General features: G+C 34.6%; 1 protein-coding gene across 1 annotated transcript; it reads left to right on the top strand.

The window, feature by feature from the left end:
* The first annotated feature begins 5,419 nt into the window (after positions 1 to 5,419).
* On the top strand, positions 5,420 to 7,222 carry LOC121795549. Its single transcript, XM_042194090.1, has 2 exons — positions 5,420 to 6,209; positions 6,895 to 7,222. The coding sequence occupies exons 1-2, from the start codon at positions 5,837 to 5,839 to the stop codon at positions 6,909 to 6,911; spliced, it is 390 nt and encodes a 129-aa protein (XP_042050024.1). The 5' UTR covers positions 5,420 to 5,836; the 3' UTR covers positions 6,912 to 7,222.
* The last annotated feature ends 10,767 nt before the right edge of the window (positions 7,223 to 17,989 follow it).

Below are 17,989 nucleotides of genomic sequence, written 5' to 3' on the forward strand. Positions count from 1 at the left end.
ATGTGTATTTTGATATGCATCAAAATATCATTTATCATGCATCATAAAACTGGTGTTTGTAATTGTCGAAGAGTATATGTAATATGTGTATGTGCATTACTTGTTATAATATATGCATTATATACCTATATAAATACATTATATTCAACTGTAGAACATTAAAGAAACCGCGGTTGGTCATTGTTGAAATAGCGAAATTATAAGATTTATGCTCATTATTTAAATGAGTTTGTTCATTAATTTGTATATTTCTATTCATTATGTAACATGTAGCATGCATCTTGTCAAGGTTGTTTTAGATTGTGAAAGAGTAGATTGAAAATTTGTTTGTTCATTACTTGTTATAATCTATTCATTATTTGCCGATGTGATTACATTATTTAATTATGTGAATGCATTATGTTCATTTCTGTTTTAATTTGTCAAATAACAAATGGAATAATTGTGTATTCATTACCTCATACAATATCTGCATTACGTTCATATGTTATTGCATTATTATCCTATATTCATGACATACACACATTTGTTAATGCGACTTATTTTCCAACAAAAATTGAAAACATGAAAATCAATAAACATGGGCGAAATCAATAAACATAGGGCAGAGTACCTTCTTCCATTTATAATCGAACAATCGTGGAAAATCGAAATCTGTATGCGTTTGATACAGACACGACAAATCTGTGAAAGACAATTTATCGCAGTGTGATTCAAGCAAAATTAAACCCGGACTAATGGAGGAAGAATTCAACAAAATCTGCATAAAATATTATGATAAACTGCACAAATCCTCCATGGCTGAAATCATGGAGCATTCCATAACTAACTCCAAATGTTAATCTCTATTATGCCCTTTACACGTTAAAAATTAAGGAAATTAAATAATTTCAGCCAAATATTTAAACCATTAGATCACTACAAATCCACAGATGAGATTAAGAAGGAGATTGGATTAATAAGGGGAAAAGGATTTGAATACAATCATATATATATATATATATATTTAAAAAAATCCGGTTATTCGGTTATTCGGTTTTTTTCTCGTCCGAAACGAACCGAACCGAAACACTGATTTTTTTAAATTTAAAACCGAACCGAACCGAAAAACCGAACTGAATTTCAAATTTTCGGTTTGGATCGGTTCAGATAGAATAATGATAGAATAAGCTAAAAACATAGACTGAAAGGAAGACAATGAAAGCATAAGAACTAAAGCAATAAAACCCTAAGGTTGAATCCTTGTAGCCTTGATGATCTTGAATCCTTCTTCAACTCCTTGCACAATGAAGCACTTATTTTTTCTTTTTCTTCACAACCTTATTTTCTTTTTTCTATCATTTCTTTCTTTTTCTTTTCTTACATAGGCATCTTTTTTAGATCAAGAACACTTCACAACATGCACGTTTATCACATTAAGCACACTACTTTTAAGAATTTCCCTCTTATCTCTCCAATTCCTTTACAAAAGTTAAAATAAAAATAACTATATTAACCCAAGGAATTGTTCCCATTGATTTGGCTTCCAAAGAATAGGCTTAAAGGCTCAAAATTGGCTCCAAGGGATAAAGAATATTTTGAAAAGGGTCGAAAATTTTGGATATAAAAGTAGCTATGAAAAGATGGCTTAACATCCTCCTTAATCAACTTAAACACTATGTAAACTTAGGCAGACTAGGAGCAAGTTCTAGAAACGTATACATGAACACAGATAAATCACACATGAAAGAAATTAAGGCTCAAATCTCACAAGGGTAAAAGCATGATTCAAGGCGAACAAACAATTCACTAATTATGCACCTTTTCACCAAACCATCAAATCAAAACGTTAAACCATACTTAATCAAAGATGAAAGAATTTAATATCAAAGGCAACTCGGTCTAATGTGTCCCTAAGCATGCGTGTTTCTAAGTTCTTCATGCTAAGTTCATGACAAGGATTCACCTTCGGAATTTTCAAACACAAAAACCTAAGCTCACGGTCCACCACTTCATCCCCCCAAACTTATTTACAACAAAGTGAAAAATAAGTTTGTAGAGTCGGTAGGGACGTGAGTGAACTAAAGAAAGCAATAAAGACACCTTGAAATTTTTCGCGTAGAGGTTGGACGGGCGAAAATTTGAAAAAATTGAAAATTTGCGGTTGGAACACAGTGGTTGGCCATCGGAACCGCCAGCAGTTGCTGGGCAGAGTCCAGAAACTTTCTGTTCGTCCCCAGCGGGCCGCTGCGCAAGCGCTAGCGGTCGCTTGGAAGAGTCCAGTACCTGCGAAAAATTCCAGACACGAAAATCAAACTAAAACTACTTCAAAAGATGTTCAAACTGAAAAATAAAAAATTGTCTCAATCCAAAAAAACAAATAATGATACAAGTGCTCATTTAAAGTCATGAGCTTGACTTCTATATTCTTGAGGAGGAGGGAAGCGAGCATTTAGGTCGTCGAAGGCGCCAAAGAGATAGGTGATGTCGCTACTCATGGTTTGGCGCTCGTCGCGAGCTTCGGCGGCCATCCTTTGGAGGTCGGCAATTTGTTGATGTTGATGAACATCCTCTAGCCTTTGACGCTCGCAAAAGTCTTGTTCCGCCGTCCTCCAATCACCTTGTGCCGTCCATCATTGGCGGTTGAAGGCATTCTCTTTGCTCCGCCCATCTATTGTCCTAAGTGTTGGACATGTGTTGCATATATGAGAACGTATCTCCTAATTGTGCGGAGGTGTTGGCTTGAAACTCCTCATTGACATTAGGCCTTCTGCGATGGCGGTTGGCTCTAGTGCGGCAGTAGTGGGCTTCAACTTCTTCTTCTTCTTCTTCATGTTGTGGCGGTGGCGGCGCCCCACTCCCTTGAGATTGAGAATTCTCCGCCTCCTCTTGATAGTTTTCGATGGCGTCGAATGCGGAGTCATCTTCAGGGTCAAAGACGGGGATGCGAGAAGGAATGTTCCTCCTCCTAAACTCCCCATTGACGGGGTTGGCTTCGATGGCTCTTCGGTGGGCGGGAGTGTTGAGTTTCCAATTGACTTGATTCTCCCACGTGTCGACCTTGGTCAAATGAGGAATGGGAACGGGAAAGTGATCCCGATCCACTTGCATGAAAAATGCTTGACCGCTAGAATCGGTCTTCAACAGCCCAATTGAGAAGAGCACCTCATAAGTGATTAAACGTTCTCCCATATCCTTGGCGAACCCCGCGGTTGAGATGCCAAGGTGTTTGACAAGCGTTGTGATCAATCCCCCGCAACAAATATCACTCCTGTCCTTCTAGCACACGGTCCCTATGGGTACACTAGTCCGAGTAGGGTTTGCGGCCCTACTGGGATCCGAATTCGATTTAACTTGCTTGGCATAACCAACAGATAGGTAATCATAAACAAAACATGGCATGACAACTCATTCAAAAATATTCATGTTTTTCACATAAAATCACATTTCGAAAGAAAGAAGAGCCCACCTCGTCTGCTTAAACTCTTTCAAACGAGTGCTTTTCCTGTCCTGAGATTACGCGTCGAGCGACGACGTTCATTTACAAAATTAATATACTTAAATTAGGCTTTAAAAATTATTCATCTTGCATGAATGCATGCCTAAGCGTGTGCTTATTATTTTATTTCCTTCTTTCTAGTTTTAAAATCTTAATTCCGTAATTAAATCGGTGATTTAATTTATTCGGAACCTGGCTGGACTGTTCGGGTATGAATAAATTCCCGGGTTATCTAAAGTATTTTAAAATACTTCTGTGACTAATGAAATTCTCTTATGTTTATTTGTTGGGTACTATTTCCACACGGCTTAAGAATTTTTCTTTCTTCCGTGACTAAAGAAATTAATTCCATTATACTTTTTGAATTAATCTGAGATAATGGCTTCAACCAAATTAATGGTCCAAGTGATTAACTTCTTAGGTCCAAACTTAATTAAATTGTGCCTGGCCCTCTTTCTACTCCAATACCATCGGCCCGTTGGCACTTAAAAAGGTGGCCCGAATTAATTTACTAGCTCAACTCCAACAATTTATTCACTTGGGCCCAAATGTTTTAAGAATTTGGGGATGCCCAATTCCATACTCCAAATCTGTCGACCTCCCCTCCCTCTCTTTCTTTCATTTTCGAAACCTTCCCCCAAAATTGAAGAAGTTGAAACGGGAAAACCCTAGCCTCCTCCCTCGGTGGCTCCCACCGCTGCCCCGTCATTCGCCATCGCTCCGGTGCCTTCGAAACGGAGAAAAGACATCGCTTCTCGGGGACCCGCCGTTACTTGACCCAAGGATACTGCCTGGCGTAGATTGCGACGGATATTCCGGCTGCAGCTTCGCCGCCGTGCTCCCGGCTCACTCTGTTTCCCCCGTTCTCGAACCCTCTTTACTTTCTGCCGGCCCTCCCAATTTGGTGACATTAAGTCACGAAACCAAGCTTTAAATCTGAGGTGAGGTTTGGATCGGCGGAAGGAACAGCGTCGTTGACGTCTCCTCTCCGGCATGCGCACGGAAACTGGTGGAACAGCAGGGTTCTCCGTCGCCTCGCGAGACTTCAGCCGTCGCCGTCGATTCGCGCTGTTGGCTCGAGACGGCAAGGCGTCGCTGTCGATTCTGCTCTGTCATGGGACCGCCGTGACTACACCGTCGGCTCTGCGCTCGCTCTCTCCGTCGGGCCCTCTCTCCCCAATGGATCTCGTCAGCGTGCCTAGTCGCTGTTCAACCACGACAGCGTCTCCTCTTCCCCTTCGACGACCAGGGCCGTCGTTGTCCAAAGCTTGGGAGCGACCGTCGCTGCCCCGCGATGATCTTCGGGGCTCCGTCGCCTCACGGACGCCCCTTCTAAGCTAAGTTTTCCTCCTATACTTAGCTCACTTGGTGGTTCTCGAAATGGCAGTAGCTACGTGATAATGGAGCTTTTATGTTTGACTTTTAATGTGAGAGTTACTGTTGTTATCTGCATATCGTTCTTCTTGTTCAAGTTCCTTTTGTTCTCAGTTCAGGCAGCCTTGATTCCTGTGTGAAACTTGATTGTTGAACAAATGTTTTGTTGTTCTAAGATCTTGATCCTAAGTTTCACTCATTGATCTGTTACGGTGTGGGGTTCTAAAGCATGCTCCTATGTTCTTGAGCTTTTATGTTCCTAAGTTCTCATGTTCTAGCTATTTACTTGTTCTATATGATGCAGTTTTTGGTGTTGAGGGGATTACCTCTTGTGGGTGAAGTGGAAGGGAGTGGCTGTGAGGTTCTGACCTTGCTTTCACCGAGCTTCCTACTAACACTTGACTCCTTCACCCTCTTGCTTGCTATTTAACTGAGTGAGGAATGTGGTGGAAATGATGGAGTGTAACCGAAAGGGTAGGATATATATATATATATATATATATATATATATATATATATATATATATATATATATAGGGATGTGATCAATGTCGAACCATTCTTAAGGGCCGAACTAGAGACCAAATTAGGGCCTTCCATTATTTTAATCTTGTGGTTAGGATTAATTTACAATTAATTTAATTATTTATTCAATAAAAACATGTTGAGGGGTATTTTCGGAAATCAGTTTATTAATCTTCATAAAAAACGTGAATCTCTTTCCTTCTCTCAATTCATACAATCTTCACACAATCTTCAAGCAATCTTCATCAATTTTTACGCAATCTTCATCAATTTTCTCGCAATTTACGTTAGTTGTATATTTTTCTTCAATCTGCATCGATCTCCACGATCTACCTCAATCGCGATCTGTCTCAATCCGCAATTCACGATCGTTTTGCAATTGCTGCAATTGTTGTCAATCGCGATCTGTCTCAATCCTTCAATTCACGATCGTTTGCTGATTCACTACTTTGCTGATCGATGCAGCATACGAATGCTTCAACTCCATTGGGTTTTGCTTTCTCAATTCACGATCGTTTTGCAATTGCTGCATCGTCGATCAATCGCGATCTGCATCAAATTCTCGATCGATCTGCCTCAGTTTTCACAATTCCTTCAATTCACGAACTGCCTCAATTGTCATCCATGGAGAATTCCACACGTGAAATTCATCAGCATCTCGACGGAGTAGGAAAAACACCGACAAATTCTGCGGTTGAAGATGGATCTTCATCGACCAATAATGAAGAAGCTAGTATTGGATCAATTCTGGATGATCTACAATATCAAGGAGGCACTCTATTTGATACAGATTCAGATTCAGAGCTAGAAGGAGAAAGTAACTCAGTTGAAGGTTTGTAATTGTTAATTTTTTCATTCTATAGTGTAAACAGATTCATAATGAAGTAAAAAGGTCGAATTAATGAGGTAAAAAAATACACTAATGAAGTATTTTTATCGTAATATGATATGCTGACATGCTCTATACTGTATGCGATAAATACGACTCATAATGAACTAATATTTAATTATAATGAAGTAGTAATACAGAGGAATGAACTTATATTCTTGTTGAATGAATATATTTTGTTTTGTTTTTATTTTCCACTAACAGTAGTTTATATGCGATCAATACGAACCATAATGAACTACAAACACCAATTGAGGTACTTCGTGAGACCAGAATTCCAATTACTTCTCAAGCTTACCTTCAGAATCTCATAGAAAAATTCTGATTATGGATGATCTAAAAACACCAATTGGCACTCTTCATACAAATTCAGATTTAGAGGTAGAAGAAGATGACAACTCATTTGAAGGTTCACAGTTTTTTTATTCATTTTTTTTGGATACCTGATGTGTTTTTAATTTTGCTAAAGTTTTTTAACACATCCGATGAAAAATCTATTGTTGAACCTTATTGATGAATGAATTATATTTAATAAGAGATTAACAATTTGTATTTTTTTTTATTTTTTCACGTTTGTAGTAATAAACAGATCAGTATGAAGTAATAGTTTATCTGAATGAATTACTAGGTTGTATGCCTAAGTAAGAAGAAGAAGACGAAGAAGAAGAAGAAGAAGAAGAAGGAGAAGAAGAAATGCTTATTTCCTTATAGTAAATTATTTCATTCCAGTAGGTTTCGTTGAATTTTTCACACTTGTTGAAATAAACATATCAATATGAAGTAATTTATTTCCAGTAGATATTACTTCATTTTTGTAGTTTTTTATTTCATTACAGTAAGTTTATTACTTCAGTTCATTATGTAATAAATTGAAAATGAAAATGTTTTTACTTCATTCAAGTAAGTTTAGTACTTCATTCCATCACGTAATATATTGAAAATGAGTAGATTTTTACTTCATTCCATACTACTTCATTTAAATGAGTTGTTACTTCATTCAAACAGGTTTTTAGTTCATTGCATGCAGTAGGTTTTCAAATGATTTAACACATGTTTCATTCGAATTCATTGAACTAGGTTTTTACTTCATTCTAGTTGGTTTGTATTTCATTTCAGTTGATTTTTACTTCATTAAGTAAGTTTATTATTTCATTTCAGCACGTAATATATTGAAAATGAACACATTTTTACTTTATTCCATATTACTTCATTTAAATGAGTCGTTACTTCATTCAAACAGGTTTTTAGTTCATTGCATGCAGTAGGTTTTCAAATGATTTAACACATAATGATAATAATAATTTTGCAACAAGTATAATTCTGCCAAATCCACGACCTTTGAGTTATATGATTGGTTGTGTTAATCTTTATGTGTGTTTCTTCTTGTTTCGTATTGTTTAGTTGTGATGCAGATTACTGGCAAGCATGAAGTGCAAAATAAAAATACTACTTGGGAGAATTATTCAAAAAAGAAATGCATATATTGCTTGATTCGGGCTAGAGAAGATTCGAGAACAATTTATCGTCATCCGGTTTGATTTAGAAGGATTTCGGGTGGAAATCGTCGCTGTAGATTGAAGGAATTTTTGGGAGTGGAGAAGAACAGTTGGAGAACTGTGTTGTATGTATAGTTTGCGAAGAATTAGTATTGTAATGAACTAAATAACGAACTTGATGAAGTTATAACCTCAAATAATGAAGTGATATGAACATAATTGTATTATATGCATAGTTTGTGAAGAATTATAATTTTAATGAACTAAATAACGCACTTGATGGAGTAATAACATCAAGTAATGACGTAATATGAATTGAACCGTGTTGTATGCATAGTTTGCAAAAAATTATATTTGTAATGAACTAAATAACGTACTTGATGAAGTTATAACCACATGTAATGAAGTAATTAACCACTGAAATGAAGTATCAAAACTACTGGAATGAAGTAACAAATTACAATTAAATAAATGTATCATTATATTGTCAGAAAACAAATAAATGAAGTAATAAATTACAAACTAATAGATGAAGTGATGGAACTATCTGAATTAAGTAATAACTTGGTTAAATGAATTAATAAATAATGAATGAATAATATTAGAAATGAAAAGTACCAAATGACTATTAATATTGGCGTATAACATATTGTACTAATAAATTGAAAAATACCAGTGCAGAACTTATTTCCAGTAGGTATTACTTCATTTTAGTAGGTGTTTACTTCATTCCAATAGGTTTATTACTTCAATCCAGTACGTAATAAATTGAAAATGAATATATTTTTACTTCATTCTAGTACGTTTATACTTCATTCAAGTAAGTGTATTACTTCATTCCATCCATTACATAATAAATTGGAAATGAACATATTTTTACTTTATTCCAGTAGGTTTATTACTTCATTCAAATGTGTCATTACTTAATTCAAATAGGATTTTAGTTCATTCCAATAGGTTTTCACATGATTCAACACATGTTTCTTTCAAATTCATTGGATTTTTTTTTTACTTTATTCACTTTAAATAATAGCACAATTTATTCCAGTAGGTTTATTACTTCATTCCAAAAGGTTAATACTTCATTATACTAGGTTTTTACTTCATCCAGTAGGACTCCAAATTCTTCTACAAATACTTCGTTTCTGCAGTGTCCACGGAATCCACTCTAGAGTGGTCACTCGACAGCAAGCAAGCAATGTGAGTTTTATAATTCATTCATAAATCAGAACATTATTTTATGATGCATACAATTTCACATTGTTTAGCTGTAAAGCACATTTCAATAGTTAGCGATGACAACTGACAAGATTAATTGAATGAACTGATTTTCAATAGATTTACAACATGTATAATCTGCATGTACCTGTGTGTGTATTTATATTTGTGCTTTTAAATTTAACATGCCAAAATATTTGTGCCCCATGAGGCTCTTTCACCTTCCCTTGTAAAAACTGATGAAGTTATGGTATTGGGTTGTAGATGAGGCTTCCAGTTGCAGCAGTGGCTCTGATGGTAATGCTAGGCAGTTTCGGCAGGGCTTTTGGTATTAGATTTGTGATAGATAGAGAAGAGTGCTTCTCTCACAAGGTAGAGTATGGAAACACCGTACATTTCTCCTTTGTGGTTATTAGATCTGAGCAGCAATGAACACGGTGAGCAGATGCAGCGTGAAGGAGATGACGACAACGTAGCTTCGAGTGGAAATAGGCAGAGGTGGAGCCAGATAACTCCGAGCGCAAACCGATGGTGGCTGTTACGACGCATCTGCGACTATGGTGAGGTGACGGCGCTGAAAGGGCGTGACAGCCGTGAGAGTGACAGCAGCACATGCCGTCTCACGCCGGTGAAGGCAGCGGTACCGCGAAGGAGGGCCAAATGCGTTGAGGACGACGAGTTCTAGGGATTTCAATTTTGTTTAGAGAGAGAGAGATGGATGGAGGAGAGATTTAGACGGAGGAAATAAGAGAAGATAAGATGGGGTAGGAGATGAGCTCATATATGTTTTGACCGAAATACCCCTGCATTGAAGTAAATTGTCTACCTAATGAAGGAGAGAAATTAATATAGCATGGTCTAATCTCATCCATTAAACCCTAGATCTAAGGGCCCTAATTTGGTCTCTAGTTCGGTCTTTAAGAGATGATTTGTGAATAATGGGACTCTATATATATATATATATATAGAATTATATTCAATGTCGAACCAATTTTAATGACCGAACTAGAGAACAAATCATGTCCACCCATTTTGTTAATCTTATGGTCATAATTAATTCTCTCAAATATTATTAAATATTGTCTACATTGAACATGATATTATAAAATAGCGTGTGGGTCCATTTTGTAATTTTAACTTTGGCAATCATTTCCTTGATTTCAGACCAGTTAATTTGGAAATGCATTTCACACGATTTTAAATTGTCCTCTTCATTTGCAATTCAATCTTGAAATATATTCATAACTGATTTAATATGATTGCATAATATTCACACGATTCTAATACTCCTCTTCATTTGCAACGTGAAGTTATTATAAGTTATTTCCAGTTCTCGAGTGAAGTTATTCTATTATAAGATGAAGCAACATGATTATAAGATGAAGATATTATATCACAAGATGAAGTTATTTGTTTTGGACTGTTCAAATTTTGTTCATTTTAATCGAAATATTTTCATTTCTCGGGTGAAGTTATTTAATTATAAGATGAAACAATGTGAGTATAAAATGAAGTGAGTGGATAATTAATTTCTAATTTCGATTCATTTTTAGTGTATTTTGTGGCGAGTTCTGATTTCTCAATGGTTTTCAAGATATGAGTTTCGATTTGTTTGATAGTTCAAATTTGGTTCATTTTAGCTATATACCGTGAATTAATTACATTATAAGCTGAAGTTATTTCGTTAAAAGATGAAGAAATTTTATCATAAGATGAAGCTATTTGTTTTGGACTATTCATAATTGGTTCAATTAACCAAAATATTTCCATTTCTCGGGTGAAGTTATTTCATTACGAGATGAAGTACAGTGATTATAAGATGAAGTAGTATTATATTTTCCATTGTATACAATTTTCAGATCTGGAACTTGTGGATTTCCTGACATTGACATGAAGCTTCCCATCCTCGCCAACTTCAACCTGCGTCTCCAGCGGCTCTTTCCCGTCTAGCGAAATGACATCCGTGTCGACGCGGAAGGAGATGATCGAAGCAGTGGTGTCGGGGAACTGCTCGGAGATTAAGGATCGGGCGCCGCGGTACTCGAAGAGGAAGAGCATGAGCGTGTATCAGATGATGCACTAGAGGACGACGATCTGGACCATGAGGCTGTCGGAGTCGGCGCCGTACATGCCTTTGAGCAAGGGGATGCCCATGACGAGGGTGTTGGGGAGGGTGGAGAGGTAGAAGACTAGTGTTGATGAAAGGAAAAGCGCTACGGTTGAGAAATGGTGTAGTGAAACGACGGAGAAGAGAGTGGTGGTAAAGCTGAAGCGGCGGAGAATAGAGTGGGAAGTGGAATGGGTGCGATTTTTTACCCTAATTCATAATACCATCATTAACGCCACCCTCATTTTTACCATATTTAACCACATTAAGAAATGACTAACATGCCCTTTGGATGAACAATTTAATTCACAAGATGAAATTCGAATTTATGATGTAGGCTCTCTAATCTCAGCCACTAGATTAAAATCCATTGGCTAATATTTAGTCTCTAGTTCTACACTAAGAAGGTGTTGTGGGAATAAGGGGACCATATATATATATATATATATATATATATATATATATAGTTGTAACTGAAAGCTGTAAAAGCTTGCTATTTGTCTGGAGAAAGGGGCCCTTCCGGATTTCTGGGAACTGGGGCCGAGACGGCCTATTGATGAAAAAAAAATTGACATAGTTGCTAGGGCTTCAACCATGTAATATTGTAGTTCGACTCAACTTACTTCCCATCATGTAAGAAGAGTTCGATATTAGTTGGTGTGTATTTAATCTCATGCATTTGTAATTTATTAGCTTTGAAATTCTGAAATTTGTATTCATACTCTTATTCAAGAAATAAAAATACTCCTTCATTCTTTATATAAAATTCTAGTATTTTATTTCATAATTCTCGAGGATCTATGTAACACCCCTTACCCGATTAATTTAATAATCGAATAAGTGATGTCACCTTTAGGTACAAATCCCGACTTAACAGAAAATCCTTGATTCTTTTTTTTATACAAGAATATATTATTTTTATTTACTTGGCAAACGGAAAAACTGCTATATAACGTCTGAAAATGGACCATAAACCTGTTTCCCAAAAGTCTATATATATATTTATACAACCTGGATAACGAAGTAAATAAAACGTCCAAACCACATTACACTTTCTATACATGCCACAACTAACATATCCGAGAATTACTCGAACTCAAAAGACTGGCTAGTGACCTGGCTGAGCAGCTAAACAACAAAAGAGCTAGGTCTGATCCTTTAATCTGCAGAGGGGAAAAAGAAAGGGGTGAGCTTCAACAAGCCCAGTAGTATACTCAACATTAGAGCACAATAAACACACAACAAAAAAACTAAATACACTATACACAAAAAGGACACACTACACGCACACTATACATACAATACATTGCAGCCAAATATACTAATCAAACTATACAAAAAACACACACTGCACAAAATACACAAATTATACACAAAATACATACATTACTCACATCATACACAAACTACACTACACATTACAGAAACTATACACAAGATACCCACATTGCACATATTTTAAACCAAATATACACTATATACAAAATACACACTAACATTACAGAAACTATACACACGATACCCACATTACACATATTTTAAACCAAATATACACTAGATATACATACAGAAAATGCACATTATACATAATACACAAAGTGTAACACACAACACATTATAAAAAATATACAAAAAGCTACACAAAAAAAACACAGTATATATGCTACAAAAAATACACAATATACATGTACAAAAAATACACACATATCACACACAATAACACCCTATGCACAAAATACATGCACTGGACGCACACTAATACACAAAATTCACATTTTATAACAATACAAGCACATCACATACATACACAAAATACACACTACATAAATTACAAATAACAAAGTATATACATAGAATACACACAATGCATACTGCACACACTATACATAAAATAAACGCACTAAATACACAATACACACAGTTTACATACACGTACGCGAACAAAACACACAACACAATATAAACACAACAAAAAGACTAAATACACCTACACAATATACACAAACTATACACTAAATATATATGTACAAAAATACACACTATAAGCACCATACACAAAGTACACGCTCTATACACAAAATACAAGCACATTCATATACACACATAACATAAAATACACACAACATAGATTGCACATAATGCACAAGACGCTATACCCAAAGTATATACACAAAATACACAAGTACATATAGCACACAATACACACCGTGCTCAAAATACATTGCACACAACACACACACTGCACACAGAATATATATACAATATACACAAAACAATGCTACACAATATACACAAATACACACCATGTGCTCATAATACATATATTGAACACAATACACACAATACACATACTACTCACACCACATACATTATTTTCGATAATAGAAAGTCTGGTTTCTAAGTCAAAGTTCTTTTCTTTTAATTCATAAAATTCTTTATTAATTTGTTTCTTAAGATTATTGATCTCACCTTGAAGGTCTCTTGTTGTAATTTGTTTTGATATACTTTGATAGGGATATTTATCCCAAAGTTTATTTAGACTGACTGTTCATTGATATTAATCTTTTTAGAAGTATAAGGTTCTTCAAGAATTAAATCTCTTAATTTATTGAGATATTCATCTCTTACCTCAGTATCTGGAATTTGTTGGACAAGATCAAGAATAGCCTCTTTCTTTTCTTTAGAAATGACGTTGATGCAATTTTTACAAATATCTTTTTCATTTTCAACGATACTATGATAGTTACTACTTTCAGAAGTATTTTGTACTTCTTCAATTTCCGACACACTTTCTGAGTTGGAGAAATTATCCTCTTCTCTTAAAAGATTATTAATTTGTTTATAGATTGTTCTAATATTCCTTTTCTTTTTCTTCCAGCATTGGTCTTCAGTGTGACCTGATTTTTTACAGTACCAACATCTTATGTCATTTTTATTCTTATCATCTGTTGGTTTAAATTTTCTTTTAGGTTTTGTTCGCCTAAAATTGTTTCTGTAAGTTTTATAATTGTCAGTCTTTTGAGAATCTTTTTTAAACTTCCTATTTTTCCTTTTGATCTTAGAAGAAGGGGCTTCAATTTTCTCTATTCCAAACATTTCACAGAAACAACCTAATTCATTTTTTTCTTTTTGTTTATCCCTTCTATATTTATTTTGGATTTTTATTTCCATGCATAAGGCTAAACCTTCTTTCTTAACAAAGGCAAATAATTGACCAAAAGTTATATTTTCGAAAGGAATATTCTCAGAATTAATATCATCTTTGATTTTTTGTATTATTCTTTCGCCAAAAAGTTTAGGTAAGCCTGCAATAAACCTTTCTTTCCAAAAAGCTTGATTACAGTCACTTCTTTTGAGGACTTGAGTTATGAAAACATCTTTATACCATCTATAATCAGATAAGGAAGGACATCTAATATTGGATCCATTACAGTAATGAACACCCCAATAACATATGAACGTAATGCAAAGATTGTATGAGGTAATGAATACACAATTATTCCATTTGTTATTTGACAATTTAAAACAGAAATTAACATAATGCATTCACATATTTAAATAATGTAATCACATCGGTGAATAATGAAGAGATTATAACAAGTAATGAACAAACAAATTTTCAATCTACTCTTTCACAATCTAAAACAAGGTTTACTCCCCCCGACAATGCAATCTGGCAGCGCGCAAGATTAAACGCGCTGAGCACCCAATGGGCCAGGTGACCGGGAATCTCCTTCACCTCAAAGCACAAGATAGCCTCAAATCCAAGTTCGGCCACAGCTTCCTTTTGCTTCGGCGTTAGACTCTTCAAGCATGCCAAAAACTCAGAAGGTGTACGTCGACAGTACAAATAGTCATCTTTTCTCCCTTTATTCTTTTTGTTGTCAAACTCGGTTTGTGCACTACTTGTTGTTGCTTTCGTTAGTCGATCCCGGAATTTTTGGGCGATTCCAACAGGCAGTAAATCATCTACTGCGTCCTCTATGTTCATCCTAAGTTGCTTTGTCTCTGTCAAACAGCAGCAACATGCATCATGAAACGTGCAATATAAGGAATACCAAACAGATACATATTGTAAAATACGTGCACCAAATGAACATCTAAATAACTATAATAATTTTAGCAATGTCCAACCACAGTCTTAATGTACTCATATAGGTAAATAATGCAGTGATATATAGTTTTAATACAAAGAATGTAACAATTAATACCTTTACTCTTTGACTATATAAAACAGAATTTAACATAATTCATGGATATAGGATAATAATGCAATAATATATGAACGTAATGCAGATATTGTATGAGGTATTGAATACATAATTATTCCATTTGTTATTTGACAAATTAAAGCAGAAATGAACATAATGCATTCAAAATAAACACACATTGGACACACGCTATACACAATGTTCACAAAACAAGTTCTAACAACAAGGTCTTAACCAACAAGTTTGGCGATTCAAAGCTATCAAGAGATAACCTGGGTTCAAATGGTATCAGAGCCATCTCGATGGCGGTAATGGATGTTAGTAGTTTTATAAATTCAACTGACTTAATATTCAAAACAGAGATGATAAGATTGATCTTAGGAGTAAGTTTGGTAAGAGAAACGTTGGAATTCAGGTCTGGCAAGCTTATAAGACGGTTGGCAAGCCTTATGTCTAGGTGTTCCACTCATAGTGTTCCCCTGCGACCAGTTTCTTCCATCTAAACCAATTCCTAATCTAAGTCTTTATCCCCCTTTTTGAATATGGCCAGTAAATTTAGAAATCTGTTAAGATCCAGTACTAAAAACAAGAATGACAAAAATATTGTTTCAAGAAATGAAATTCATGCCCCTATTGATTATTCAAATTGGACTATCCCTAAAGAAAAAGTAGAAAATTTCTATGATATAGGGCTCATTGATTTTAGAACTACTTTTTCTATAAGAACTCATGAAGAAACTAGAAGCATATTGCAAAGATCGGAAAGTTTTCCCCTCCTTAATAGAGAATCTATAAAAAGATACAAGGAACAGAAGTATAGATATGCCCATTTTGGTCTTGCTCAAATTGCTGTCAAACCTTTGGTTCACATAGGAGTTGATACTCCCATATATATTGCTCTAAGAGATAAAAGACTCAAAAAATATCAAACATCTATTTTAGCTATGGTTTAAACCAATATATGTAATGGTCCTATATACTTTAATTGTTCTCGTAATTTTTCTGTAGACCTTACAGATCCCATGATTCTTGAATCTCTCTTCCTTGATGTCCAAAAATTCGATAAATCTAGCTATGATGGGAATTCGATAACAGAATGAAATATAGATGGAAAATCTGAATATGAAATCCTTAATACCTTACAAGAAATGGGAATGGCAAAAATTGCTTATAGGTATAATGGAATTACTGAAAAAGAAGCATGTGTCCTCCTTGTTAATGACTTTATAGGTCAATTAAAAAATTGGTGGGATAATGCTTTAGATTTAGAAAACAAAGAACAAATTCTTAACCATATGGTAAATATTGAAGACCAAAATGGAGAAATCAAAGAAACAAGCGATGCTTGTGATTTCCTTGTTGTTACCATTTGAATGTATTTTATAGGAAATCCTAGGGAAGAATATAATAGTTCTTCCATAGTTCTGACCAATCTTAGATGTCCTTCCTTATCTGTTTATAGATGGTATAAAGATGTTTTCATAACTCAAGTCCTCAAAAGAAGTGACTGTAATCAAGCTTTCTGGAAAGAAAGGTTTATTGCAGGCTTACCTAAACTTTTTGGTGAAAGAATAATACAAAAAATCAAAGATGATATTAATTTTGAGAATATTCCTTTCGAAAATATAACTTTTGGTCAACTATTTGCCTTTGTTAAGAAAGAAGGTTTAGCCTTATGCATGGAAATAAAAATCCAAAATAAATATAGAAGGGATAAACAAAAAGAAAAAAATGAATTAGGTTGTTTCTGTGAAATATTTGGAATAAGGAAATTTGAAGCCCCTTCTTCTAAGATCAAAAGGAAAAATAGGAAGTTTAAAAAAGATTCTCAAAAGACTGACAATTATAAAACTTACAGAAACAATTTTAGGCGAACAAAACCGAAAAGAAAATTTAAACCAGCAGATGATAAGAATAAAAATGACATAAGATGTTGGTACTGTAAAAAATCAGGTCACACTGAACACCAATGCTGGAAGAAAAAGAAAAGGAATATTAGAACAATCTATAAACAAATTAATAATCTGTTAAGAGAAGAGGATAATTTCTCCAACTCAGAAAGTGAGTCGGAAATTGAAGAAGTACAAAATACTTCTGAAAGTAGTAACTATCATAGTATCGTTGAAAATGAAAAAGATATTTGTAAAAATTGCATCAAAGTCATTTCTAAAGAAAAGAAAGAGGCTATTCTTGATCTTGTCCAACAAATTCCTGATACTGAGGTAAGAGATGAATATCTCAATAAATTAAGAGATTTAATTCTTGAGGAACCGTATACTTCTAAAAAGATTAATATCAATGAACAGTTCAGTTTAAATAAACTTTGGGATAAATATCCCTATCAAAGTATATCAAAACAAATTACAACAAGAGACCTTCAAGGTGAGATAAATAATCTTAAGAAACAAATTAATAAAGAATTTTATGAAATAAAAGAAAAGAACTTTGATTTAGAAACAAGACTTTCTATTATTGAAAATAATACAGAAGCCAATAATTGGGAAAACCCTGACCAAAATTCAGAGAATAATTCTATAAAAGTCATCCAAGAAATAAACTATCAAAATGGCATGTTAACATAACACTTGTTGTTAATAATTTCAAAACCAGTATTATGGCCTTAGTTGACTCAGGAGCAGACCATAATATTATTAGAGAAGAAATTGTTCCTACTAAATATTGTGATAAAAC

This window comes from Salvia splendens, chromosome 3 (genome assembly GCF_004379255.2).
Source record: "Salvia splendens isolate huo1 chromosome 3, SspV2, whole genome shotgun sequence".
NCBI lineage: Eukaryota > Viridiplantae > Streptophyta > Magnoliopsida > Lamiales > Lamiaceae > Salvia > Salvia splendens.

Bases quoted from the DNA above. Each gene is read 5' to 3' on its own strand.
- LOC121795549 (XM_042194090.1), top strand. From the start codon at position 5,837: ATGCAGCATACGAATGCTTCAACTCCATTGGGTTTTGCTTTCTCAATT.